The sequence below is a fragment of the Nicotiana tabacum genome, chromosome 13 (assembly GCF_000715075.1).
Source record: "Nicotiana tabacum cultivar K326 chromosome 13, ASM71507v2, whole genome shotgun sequence".
In the NCBI taxonomy this organism is placed as follows: Eukaryota; Viridiplantae; Streptophyta; class Magnoliopsida; order Solanales; family Solanaceae; genus Nicotiana; species Nicotiana tabacum.
Window position 1 is genome coordinate 103,521,831 of NC_134092.1, and position 13,953 is coordinate 103,535,783.

Below are 13,953 nucleotides of genomic sequence, written 5' to 3' on the forward strand. Positions count from 1 at the left end.
CTCTACCTCAGGTAAAAATAGTCTCTCTATATATTCGATGACTAACAAGTCTAAAAACGGGACTTTTCTAATCATGGGTATAATGATTGCAAATATATCCGTTTTAAATTTGATAACTCATAATATTTGCCTTCTAATAATACTATGTCTAGGGTTTTCTTTGTTGGACAGCATAGGCCCAATAAACCAATGGCCCATTTATTGTTGAAGCATCCTCTTTGTACATCTTATACTCTTATATGTAATAGACACATTTTGTAGTAGCTAGCCATATTTTGCATTTACTTGATAGCCACTTCCACTTGTATATAAACAAATAGATGGTTCTGGAATAAAATAAGTGAGACATTTTTATTTCAATAGATCAGATATTTTCTCTCTCTTCATCTCTCACTTCTCCTTCTCTGATAATGGAGTTTGTACAATAATTGAGCTCCTCTTCACTTGACATGGTATCAGAGTCGAGAATCGGTATTAGCTCTCTTGTCTGAGTCGAGCGATGTTACCCTCGACCTTAGTTCTACAAGTTTCGATTTCACATACAAACCCTAATATTCCAAAATTTGGAGTTTTACGAATATTGTGGTCGATCACTTCAAAATATGAAGCTTTTCTGATATTGTCCATGGAGTTTTGACTGAATTTTAAAGCCTCGACAGTTTTTCACCATTTCAGAGGAAGAGCGGTATCATCTAATCTTACTCCTATCCGTTACAGTATATATGTGATTATGCTTTGAAGCTTTCTTAGAAATATCATTTAATTTTAGAAATACTAGTTGTTATCATGACCACAGATGCTGAAACTACGTCTTCATCCGTCTCCTCTGAGAGTTTTGCTCCTTTTAGTCTAGATCCTTCTCACCCTTTCTATGTTCATCCGTCGGATAGTCCTGGTACTCATTTAGTTTCTCCTCCGTTTGATGGTACTGGTTTTGTCGCATGGAGAAAAAGTATGCTTGTTTCTCTGTCTGCCAAAAATAAACTGGGCCTGATTAATGGTCGGCATGGTAAACCTTCAGTAGATTCTTCCTGTTATCCCTTTTGGGAAAGGTACAATGATATGGTGATCGCTTGGATCACTAATTCTCTTTCTAGGGAGATTGCTACCAGTGAATTGGGGTACGACACTGTTAGGGAAATCTGGTTAGATATAAATGAAATATTTAGACAGTCTAGCGGGTCCAAATTCATTCAGATTCAGAGGAAAATTGGCGCTATCTCTCAAGGGACTTCAGATATTGCATCATACTTTACTAGGTTGCGAAGTCTTTGGGATGAAATGAGTACTGCATATGTAGGTCCTGTTTGTTCTTGTGGTGCATTACCCAAGTTTATTGAAGAACTCAAGTTATTTTGGTTCTTAGCTGGCCTTAATGAATCTTACTCTACAATTAAGAGTAACATTCTTATGATGACTCCACTCCCTACTGTTAGAAGAGCTTATTCTATGCTACAACTTGATGAGAAACAGAGGGAATCTTCTCACACACCAGGCTTCTCTAATGAGTCAGTTTCTTTCTCTGCATCTTCTACACCTTCTGGTAATCAAAAAACTTTTAATCAAAGGGTTCAGTTTGAGTCGAGAAAGTCTGGGCAAGGTGTGGTAATATCTTACAAATATTGTAAAAAGCCATGGCACACCATTGAGAAGTGCTACAAGTTGCATGGATTCCCTCTTGATTTCAAATTCACACGGTCTAAAAGGTCTGCTTCATGTGTTCATGCTGACACTTCATCCATTGAGTCTTCAGTTCGAGCTCCTCTTTTCCAACCCGGGACTTCATCAACTCATGGTTTACGCCAGGAGCAATATCATCTTGTCTCTCTTCTACAGCAAGCAAATATTTCTCCTGGTACCAACATCAATGGTTCTTCTGGAGAAACTTTTGGCTATGCTCGCTTTGCAGGTTTGTTGAAAAATTCTGTGGTTAATTCTATAGATTTTTATATTTATGCATCTTCTCAGTTAAGTGATGATACTTGGATTTTAGATTCTGGGGCTACTAACCACATGACACCTCATAAACATTTTCTTCGCCATTTAAAACCATTACCTAAGCCATTCTTAATCACTCTTCCTAATGGCTATAAAGTCAAAGTTGTCTCAACTGGATCTTTACACCTTAGGGCTGACATAACCTTACATAATGTCCTTCTTGTGCCTTCATTTCAATTCAACTTGATCTCAGTATATCAACTTCTTCTTTAACTTAATTGTCTTGCAATACTCACCATTTCTAATTTCTATTTACAGGGCCCTTCTCTGAAGAGGCCACTGGAAATTGGTAAAGCTACTAATGGTCTGTATTTTCTCTACCTTGATGATACTGCTCCATCATCTATGTCAGTCCCATCTGCTGCTTACAATGTTTCTGATTTTACTTCATCTTCTTGTCCTGTTTTTACTAATCAGTCTTGTAATATTTTTAATTCTGCACTTAATCCTGTAACTCCTCTTCCCCTTGCTCCCCATTGTAATTCAATTTCTAGTATCAATAAAACTGATCTGTTTTGGCACTAAAGACTAGGCCACATACCTTTTGCTAGAATGAAATATATTCCATTTGTTTCTAGCAAGGTTTCTTCTAAACAATCTTTTATTTGCTTTATTTGTCCTATGGCTAGGCAATAAAGATTACCATTTCCTGATAGCTCCATCCACACATCTTCTCCTTTTCAATTAGTACACATTGATATTTGGGGACCCTACAACACTAATACCTATGATGGTTTTAGATATTTCTTGACTTTAGTAGATGAGTTTACAAGAGTCACCTGGACCCATCTACTCTCATGCAAGGGTAATGCTTTATCTGTTATTAAAACTTTTACTTCTATGATAATCACACAATTTCACACTTCAATTCAAAGTTTTAGATCTGATAATGCTTTTGAGCTTGGTACTAGTTCTGAGGCCAAATTCTTTTTCTCCAAGGTATTTTAAACCAGACCACCATTCCCCACACCCCACAATAAAATAGGGTTGTAGAGAGAAAACATAAGCACTTACTGAAAACATCTCAAGCTTTGTTGTTTCAATCTAATTTCCCCTCCAAATATTGGGGTGATTGTGTCTTAACTGCTACCTATCTTGTCAATAGATTCCCTTCTACTGTTTTGAATAACATCTCACCTTATGAAAAACTTCATGGTCACCCTCCTTCCTATGATCATCTTAAATCCTTTGGTTGCTTATGTTTTTCCACCTCACCTAAGTTTGGGAGGAATAAATTCCAATCTATGGCCATTTATTTCTTGGTTATCCTTGGGGGAAAGAAATGATACAAACTCTTGAATTTATCCACTCATTCCATTTTATATTCTAGGGATGTTGTATTTCATGAGTTTGTCTTTCCTTATGCTTCCCCTTCTTCTCCTATTTTCATAGCTCCATCTCCTGATTTTATTGACACTCCTTCACCCACCTCTTCTGCCCCATTAGTCTCCACTTCCTCATCTTCTCCAATTTCTGCCCATGTATCTACTCCTCTTCCTGATCTTTTCTCTTCTGTTGCACCTTGTGATCCTCCACCTCTTAAGAAGTCCCTTAGGGTGAGTAATCCTCCTTCATATCTTTTTGATTATGCATGTTCTAATATACAACCTTCTGCCCCTCCTAACTCTAAGCTATCCACCGCTGAACTGCACTTGTATGAGCCTCAGTTTTACCAACAGGTTACGTCCCATCCTACTTGGCAAGAGACAATGCTAAAGGAATTTGAAGCTCTTGAGGCTAATCACACTTGGGACATAGTGCCTCTTCCTCCCAACAAGAAGTACATTCCTTGCAAATGGGTATATAAAATCAAGCAGAAATCTGATGGTTCTATTGAGACGTACAAGGCTAGGTTGGTGATTAGAGGGGATACTCAAGAAAAGGGTATTGACTACAATGAGACTTTTTCCCCTGTCGTTAAATTTACTACCATTAAATGCCTCCTCTCCCTTACTGCCAAAAAGGATTGGACAGTCTACCAACTGGATGTAAATAATGCTTTTTTTTTATGGGGATCTAAATGAAGAAGTATACATGAAAGCTCCCCCTGGCTTGCAACTTTCTGCTTCTTCTACACAGTCTTCCTCTACTTCTCCTCCAGTTTGCAAGCTCAAGAAGTCTTTGAATGGCCTCAAGCAGGCTTCTAGATAGTGGTTCTCTAAACTGTCTGAAGCTCTGCTCTTTAGAGGCTTATTTTCAAGCAAAAATGATTATTCCTTATTCACAAAATCTGTTGATGGGTCTCTCACTGTGTTGGCTGTATATGTTAATGACATTTTGTTGGCTGGGGACAATATTTCTGAGTTGGACAGTGTCAAAGCCTTCCTAGATGCACAATTTAAGATTAAAGATTTGGGTTCCATTCATTACTTCTTGGGTTTGGAGGTCACTTACACTTCTCAGGGATTTGTCATGAGCCAACAAAATTCATTACTTCTGAATTTTAGTGTCAAAATTTCTCCTCAGTGTTGACACCTCTTGATTCTTCCATCAAATTGGTTGCTGACATGGGAAAGCCACTTGGGAGAGCCACTATCTGATCCCAACACTTATAGGAGGATTATTGGGAAGTTGAATTTTCTTCAACATACCCGGCCTGATATTGCCTTTTCTGTGCAACACCTTAGCCAGTTCTTACAGGGTCCTGAAATTTCTCATATGTTGGCTGCTCTCCATGTCCTTAGGTATCTGTCTGTTGCTCCTGATCTTGGGATCTTGCTTTCCAATTCTTCTGATTGTTCTCTTATGGCCTATGCTGATTCTGATTGGGATGCTTGTGCCCAATCTCGAAGGTCTGTCACTGGTTATTACATCACACTTGGTGGTTGTCCTATATCTTGGAAGAGTAAGAAGCAACCCCCCATTTTATTATCTTCTGCTGAGGCAGAATACCTAGCTTTGCGCATGGTTGTGGCTGGAATTTCTTGCCTGATTAGGATTCTAGTTGATCTTGGTTTGTTGATATCCTCTCCTATCTCTGTTTATTGTGACAGTCAGGCAGCACTTCATATTGCCCGAAATCCTATTTTTTATGAGCGTACAAAACACATCGAGATTGATTGCCATTATGTGTGCGACAGTCTGCATTCTGGCTTGGTTTCAATTCATTTTGTTCCCAGTTCTGAACAAGTGGCTGATATATTAACCAAGTCTCTTCCAGGACACCTCCATCATTATCTGTTTCGCAAGCTTAGTGTGCTCTCACCCTCAAGCTTGGGGGGAGGGGGTGTTGGACAGCATAGACCTAATAAACTATAGCTGAAGCAGCCTCTTTGTACATGTTATACTCTTATATGTAATAGACACATTTTGTTGTAGCTAGCCACATTTTGCATTTACTTGATAGCCACTTCCACTTGTATATAAACAAATAGATGGTTCTGGAATAAAACAAGTGAGACATTTTCATTTCAATAGATTAGATATCTTCTCTCTCTTCGTCTCTCACTTCTCCTTCTCTGATAATGGAGTTTGTACAATAATCGAGCTCCTCTTCACTTGACAGTTATGCTTTTCTGTTCAATTAAAAAACGAAAGTCTTATTTTAAAATGAAATATTACTATTATTTTGATTTAATTTTTTCTCTTTTAGTTGTTTCTTTTTTGCTTGAGCCTGAAAAATCAATTTCTCTCACAGTTACAAGTTTAATTAATAGAATGTAACTTTAAAGAGTAAAACTAAAGTTACCAAAGCGTACAAATCAAAAAGTGAAAAACTTAACCATATTGAATATATTTTAATAGGGTATTTGCATAATATTTCTAAAAGTGAAAAACTTAACCATATTGAATATATTTTAATAGGGTATTTGCATAATATTTCTAAAAGTGAAAAAAAATAATTGAACCGAAATCTTTTAAAATCATACCAAATCGACAAATAAACACTCCTAGGGTATCGAAACTGCAAATAATTGATATATCTTATTATGTGTTATAAAAATAATTATATTGTGGATGTCCATTTATTACTCCGTTATAGATAATCTTCCTGAAGAAGATTATCCATTTAGTACTCTGTTGAAGTTTATCTACAAGCAGCTGATGCAGGCAGGTTGCAAGCAGCTCAATGAAATAATTTGCAGCAGCTTCTTAATAAACAAGCAGGTTGCAAGCAGCTCATAGAGGCAGCTTACAAGCAGCTAAAGAAAAGCCTTCCAGTTGCTTCCTGAAAAGCCTCGCAATTGCTTCATTTCTTCTATAAATAGAGGAGTTTTCAATTCATTATGTACATAAGCTTGAAGTTTGAATAATATATCAGTTTCTCAGTCTTTATTTTATAACACGTTATCAGCACGAGACTTTGCCATCTCGAGCAAATACTTTGAAAGTATCACAGGTACGGACTTTCTTTTTTTAAATAATATCAAATCCTTCTAAACTTGAATTTGTATCCCTAGATATATCGGACAAAAGCTACATGTCTTGAGTGCTTGATGCCAAAATTCATCTTGATGCGATGGGTCTGGCAGACACCATCAAGAACAAAAATCAGGCATCAAACTAAGACCGTGCTAAAGCAATGATATTCCTACGCCATCACCTTGATGAGGGCCTGAAAATGGAATATCTTACTGTTAAAGATCCAGTCATACTGTGGGATAATTTGAAAGATAGATATGACCACCTGAAGATGGTCGTTCTTCCACAGGCACGATATGATTGGACTCATTTAAGGCTATAAGATTTTTAATCTATCAGTGAGTATAATTCTGCTATGTTCAGAATTATTTCCCAATTAAAATTATTTGATGATAATATTATTGATCATGATATGTTAGAGAAAACTTTCACTACTTTTCATGACTCGAATATGCTCCTGCAGCAGCAATATCGAGAGATGGGATTCAAAAAGTATTCTGAACTTATCTCACATCTTCTTGTAGCCGAGCAACATAATGGGCTATTAATGAAAAACCATGAAAGCCGACCTACTGGTTCTTGTCCATTCCCTGAAGTGAATGAGACGAACTTCCACCAAGCTAAGCGTGGAAGAGGACGTGGCCCCAGTCGTGGTCATGGCCGTGGTCGGGGAGGAAACTCTAATCGTGGTAATAATAATGCACCAAAGAACCCTCCCCACCACCAGCAGTGAAAAAGGAAGGAACAAAAGTATGAAGCGGTGCAAGCAGCAAACGTAGAAAATGCATGCTATAGATATGGAGGAAAATGGCACTGGTCACGTACATGTCGTACGCCAAAGTATCTGGTTGAGCTGTATCAAGTCTCCCTGAAGAAGACTGAGAAAAATGCTGAAGCAAATTTTATTTCTGAAGATAATTTAGACTTCATGCATTTGGATGTAGCTGATTACTTTGCATTCCCGGAAGGAGAAACAAGTCATGTGATCGGTGCTGAACTTGTAGAGATATAAATATTTTAATTTTTTTTGTAGTAGATAGTATGGTTATGTAATTATTGTACATAAATAAAAGTTATGCTTTGAAAATAATGTTTACTATCATATTTATTTTATTTATGTCATTTTGAAGAATATGGATAATTCTCAAATTATGTTTGGATCAAAGACCAATCATGAAGATATTTGTGTAATTGATAGTGGAACAACTCATGCTATATTCAAAGTTCAAAAATTCTTTTCTTATTTGTATAAGGAAAAAGCAAACGTTTCTACAAATTCTGGTAATATAAGTTTGATTAAAGGCTCCGGAAGAGCTACTGTATTTCTGTCTAAGGGAACAAAACTTATTATATAAACAATGCATTGTTCTTCTTCAAGTCCCGAAGAAACTTGTTGAGTTTTATAGATATCCGCCGAAATGGGTATTATGTTGAGACGATATATAAAATGAATATGGAATATCTTTGTATTACAAAAAATATTTCTGGCCAGAAGTACATTGTAGAAAAGTTACTAACTTTATCTTCTGGCTTATACTATTCAAAGATTAGTACAGTTGAAGCACACTCTATCATAAACCGGAAGCTTAGTGATTCAAATACTTTTTGTGCTTTGGCATGGCTGTTTGGGCCATCCTGGATCAATAATGATGAGACGAATTACTGAATATTCGAGTGAGCATCCATTAAAGAATCTGAAGATTCTTACAAATGATGAATTTTCTTGTGATGCTTATTATCAAGGCAAAATCATCACTAGACCATCACCAATGAAGGTTGACATTGAGTCCCCTGCCTTTTTAGAGCGTATACATGGGGATATATGTGGACCTATTTACCCACCAAGTGGGTTGTTCAGATATTTTATGGTCCTAATAGATGCATCTTCAAGATGGTCTCATGAGTGCCTACTATCATCTCGCAACCTGGCGTTTGTAAAGTTATTAGCCCAAATAATTCAATTAAGGGCACAATTCCCAGATTATCCTATAAAGGCTATTCGCCTTGATAATGCTGGAGAATTCTCATCTCAAACTTTTGATGATTACTGTCTATCAGTTGGGATAAAAGTTGAACATCATGTAGCTTATGTTCATACTCAAAATGGGCTTGCAGAGTATTTATTAAACGCCTGCAATTGATAGCAAGACCACTACTTATGAAAACAAAATTGTCCACTACTGTTTGGGGCCATGCTATCTTGCACGCAGCATCACTTATCCATCTTAGACCGACACATTATAATAAATATTCTCCATCACAATTAGTTTTTGGTCATGAACCAAATAGTGCCCATCTACGAATTTTTGGATGTGTTGTATCTGTGCCAGTAGAATAATGCAGTAATATAGGCCCACAAAGAAAGTTAGGAATATATGTTGGGTTTAAATCACCCTCTATTATTCATTATCTTGAACCATTGATAGGAGATTTATTTACTGCTCGATTTACAGATTGTCGGTTTGATGAAATAAATTTCCACAATTAGGGGGAGAGGAAAAAGTAATCAAAAGAGAAATTGTGTAAAAAATTTCATCATTATCTCATTTTCATCCACGTACCCCTATATGTAATCAGGAGGTCCAGAAGTTCATCCATTTACAAAATATAGCAAATCAAATGCCAGACGCGTTTACTGATTTGAAAAGGATAACTAAGTCACATATCCCTACAGAGAATGTGCCTATCCAAATTGATGTCCCAGCAGGACCATCTACTAGCATGAGAGCTAGCGAACCTAAAGAACGCCTGAAGTTTGATAGGTCTTTGGGTTCTAAGGATCGAAATCCTCAAAAAAGAAAATCGATAAATGATCAAAACGATACTATAAAGGGATCTCCTGAAGAGACCCAAGATCTGATTAGTTATGAGATTCCAGAAGAAATCAATGAACCCGAGACTCAAGTGAGCGAAGAACTTTTAATAAGTCCTAATGGTGATGGGATTAATTTAAATCGATCTGAAATAGTAGTGGATAATATTTTTGCTTATAATGTTGCACTTAACATTATGCAAGATAGTGAAGATTTTGAACTCCGATTTGTCAAAGAATGTCGACATCTGATTGGCCAAAATGGCAAGGGGCAATTCAATTAGAATTGAACGCACTTGCTAAAAGAGAGGTCTTTGGACCAGTAGTCCAAACACCTACTGATATAAAACCAGTTGGTCATAAATGGATTTTTATGCAAAAAAGGAATGACAAAAATGAAGTGGAAAGATACAAGGCTCGCCTTGTCGCACAAGGATTCTCACAACGACCTGGTATAATGACCCGACCGATCGTTTTGAGTATTATAACTCTGTTTTCCCATTTACTACTCAATTTAAGCTTTACATTTGTTATGTGATTTGCCGGGGGTAATTGGTTCGGGTCCGGTGAGATTTTTGAATAATCTAGAATACCTAGTTCCAAGGTTTCGAAATTTAGTTAAAAAGGTTGTCTAGATGTTAACGTATGTGTAGTGACTCGGAGAATTTTTGCTAAGAAAATTAAGGTTTTGTGGTGTAGAGATAGACCGCGGCTCGGACTTTTTGGGTTGAACAATGCACCGGAAAGTAAAAAAATATTTTTGGTGGAAAAACGCATTTCTGCGGTCCATTATGCGACCGCATAATCATTCTGCGAGCCGCATAAGTGAGGCAGAAGAGGGCCAGTTTGGATGAAATCTGCGGTCGACTATGCGACTGCATAACTGTTCTGCGATCATTATACGACCGCAGAACATGTATTAGGGCCGCATAGTGACCGCATACACAGACAGATATTTGCCAGTATTGGACACTGATTATGCGGTCCGTATAACCATTATGCGGTCGCATATGCAAACGCATAACCTGTTTCGGAGCTTCATTTTTCTGGTTTTATAAACCCGACCCCATTCTTATAAAACACTATTGAGGGTCATTTTAAAGGGTTTCATCTGATATTTTAGAGAGAGGCGAGAGCATTTTAGAAAGAGAAGGTGAAGACTTAGTCATTTATCTATCAATTCTTGTTCAAGGTTTGAAGATTTTACAAGGATCTTGCTAGGGCTTCAAAAAGGTAAGAATTTCTTTCCTCAATTCTTCAATTTCGGGTTTTGAGTAAAGATGAGTGATTAATAGTATGATTCTTGGGTGTAAGAGTATTATGTATACATACCAATAAGGTTATGAAAAGATTGTTAAGTTCAAATGGGTAAAGATTGGGTTGAAAATGGTAGAAATCTTCATAGACTTTAATTGAAGATTTAAGGGTGGAGTTGATGTCGGATTTTGGTAAAATTTATATTGTTGGACTCGTGGTTGGATGGGCATTCATATTCTATAACTTTTGTCGGGTTCCGAGATGTGGGCCCCACAGACGATTTTTGAGTTAATTTTGAATTTTATTGGAAAATTAGTATTTCCTTATGGAATTAAATATAATAATTTGTATTGACTGAATCAAATTAATTGTGGCTAGATACGAGGCTTTCGGAGACCAATTCTCGTGGCAAGGGCATAGCGGAATAAAGAATTATACGGGTTTAGGTAAGTAACAGTTTTAAATCTAGTCCTGAGGGTATGAAACTCCCGATTTTTGTATCATATGATTACTTTGGAGGTGATGCACATGCTAGGTGATGGGCGTGTGGGCGTGCACCGAGGGGATTGTGACTTGGTCCATCCCGTGAGACTGTAAAGTTGAATAACTTGTTGTTAGCTATATGCTCTCTATGTGTTGTGGAAATTTGACTGTAAGTCATGTTAGAAACCATGTTTAGGCTATATGTTGGTACTGTTGGGACCCACAGAGGTCGTGTACATGTTGAATTATCTACTAAATTATTGTTTGGTACTCAGTCACAGTTTACTTATTTATTTTATCTCAGTCTCTATTGTTCATTATCGATGCATCATATCATTGTTGTTTGGGCTGATTTCATGATTATTGAGAGCCCGAGAGACTGGAGAGATTTATGACTGAGTGAGGCCGAGGGCCTGATTGTGAGATATTGATACTATAGCATGTGAGTTGTCCGTGCAGCACGTGAGTTGGCTGTGCGGATCCAGATATTGATACTATAGCATGTGAGTTGTCCGTGCAGCACATGCGTTGGCCGTGTGGATCTAGATATTGATACTATGGCACGTGAGTTGTCCATACAGCACGCGAGTTGGCCATGCAGATTATAGCGCTTGGGCTGTAGGAGCCTCTTCGGAGTCTGTACACCCCCAGTGAGCGCGGGTACCCATTGAGTGTGAGTGCTGAGGGCTAAGAGATGAGTGGTTGAGCGGTTGTGATGGGTTGAGTATCTGTTGCCTGAAAGGCTGTACCTTCTTTTCATTTGTTGTTGCACTAGTTGCTATCTGTCATTGTTGTGAAATTTTCTGAAAGATTGTATACCCGGAATACATGAACTTGAACTGTATAGAATTGATTTGACTTAAAACGCTGGATTTGAAAGCATGTCTATTCTTTGCTGAAATTACTGAAAATGAACTATAACTGTGTAGCTCGTCACTATATTCAATTCCTTATTTATTATTGTTACTTGCTGCATTGGTTGTACTCATACTATACCCTGCACTTCGTGTGCAGATCCAGGTGTTCCCGGGCATAGCGAGCATTGATTCTTTTGCGCAGTTGCTTTTTCAGAGATTCTGAGGTAGCTGCCATATTTTGCAGACCTTGCCTCTCCTTTCCTATCTCCTTGTTTGTTGTATTTGGTCTCAGATCATTATAGACCGTATTTTCCATACTTGTATTCATAATAGATGCTCATGTACTCAGTGACACCAGGTTTTGAGAAGTATTCGTATCAGTATTTGTGGGATTTTGTACGGTATTTAAATATTGCATTTTCAAACTTGAAGAGAAGTTGTGATTTATGGAGATTATTGACTTGCCTAGTATTGAGATAGGCGCCATCACGACAGGTTGGTATTTTGGGCCGTAACACGTGGAGTCGATTATGAAGAAACATATTCACCCGTTATGGATGCCATAACATTTCGGTATCTCATCAGTTTAGCCTTACGTGAAAGGCTTGAAATACATATGATGGATGTGGTTACAGCTTATCTGTATGAGTCACTTGATAATGAGATTTACATGAAAATCCTTGAAGGATTTAAAATGCCTGAAGCATATTCGAAATCTCAAAAAATGTATTCAATCAGATTACAAAGATCTTTGTACGGTTTAAAACAATCTGTGCGCATGTGGTATAATCGCCTTAGTGAATATTTGTTGAAAGAAGGTTACATAAATGATGTTATTTGTCCATGTATTTTTATAAAGAAAATGACGTTAAAATTTGTTATACTTGCTATTTATGTTGATGACATAAATCTTGTTGGAACTCCAGAAGAGCTCCAAAAGGCAATTGAATATCTTAGGAAAAAATTTGAGATGAAAGATTTTGGAAAGACAAAACTTTGTCTTGGATTGCAAATTGAACATTTAGCAGACAAGATCTTTATACATCAATCTGCCTATACAGAAAGGGTCTTAAAACGCTTTTACATGGACAAAGCGTACCAATTTGAGTACACCAATGGTTGTTCGATCAGTTGAAGTGAATAAGGACCCGTTCCGAGCTCCAGAAGAGGATGAGGAACACCTTGGTCCTGAAACACCATATCTCAGTGCAATTGGTGCACTTATGTATCTTGCTAATGCTACAAGGCCTGACATAGCATTTTCTGTTAATTTACTAGAAAGATATAGCTCTTCTCCTATACGGAAATATTGGAATGGGATTAAGCATATTTTGCGATATTTAAAAGGAACTATTGATATGAGCTTGTTTTATACTAACAAAGATAGTGCAGATCTTGTTGGTTATACGGATGCAGGTTATTTATCTGATCCCCATAAAGTTTAATCTCAAACCGGGTACGTGTTTATATGTGGAGGTATTGTCATATCATGGCGCTCCACAAAGCAATCAATTGTTGCTACTTCTTCAAATCATGCTGAGATAATAACTATTCATGAAGCAAGTAAGGAATGCCTATGGTTGAGATCAGTGATTCATTTTATTCAAGAAAAATATGGTTTGGAATGTGATAAAAGATCCACAATTTTATGCGAAGATAATGCTGCATGCATAGCCCAATTAAAGGGAGGATTTGAGATAGAACTAAGCACATTTCACTAAAATTATTCTACACATATGATCTTCAGAAAAATGGTGACATCGATGTGCAACAAATCCGTTCAAGTGATAATCCAGCAGATTTGTTCACTAAATCTTTGCCAACTTCAACTTTTGAGAAGATGGTATACAAGATTGGAATGTGGAGACTCAAATATTTGAAACAAAGTTTTCATCAGGGGGAGTGAAATAGGCGTTGTACTTTTTTTTTTTTCTTACTAAGCTTTTTCCCATGGGGTTTTTCTTGTAAGGTTTTTAATGAGGCAGCTAGAAATGCGTATTACTAAATATGTATACTCTTTTTCCTTCACTAGGATTTTTCTCACTGGTTTTTTCTAGTAAGGTTTTAACGAGGTACAACCTTTTAATGAACATCTAAGGGGGAGTGTTATGAAAATAATTATATTGTGGATGTCCATTTATTACTTCGCTATAGATAATCTTCCTGAAAAAGATTATCCATTTA

At 37.1% G+C, this 13,953-nt stretch overlaps 1 protein-coding gene across 1 annotated transcript; it reads left to right on the top strand.

Moving 5' to 3' along the window:
* The first annotated feature begins 786 nt into the window (after positions 1–786).
* LOC142168280 (uncharacterized) lies at positions 787–4,538 on the top strand. The gene is made up of 7 exons (XM_075228942.1): positions 787–1,909; positions 1,994–2,190; positions 2,257–2,476; positions 3,391–3,986; positions 4,078–4,148; positions 4,200–4,375; positions 4,465–4,538. Exons 1-7 carry the CDS (start codon positions 787–789, stop codon positions 4,536–4,538), a joined length of 2,457 nt encoding a protein of 818 aa, XP_075085043.1.
* Positions 4,539–13,953: the final 9,415 nt, after the last annotated feature.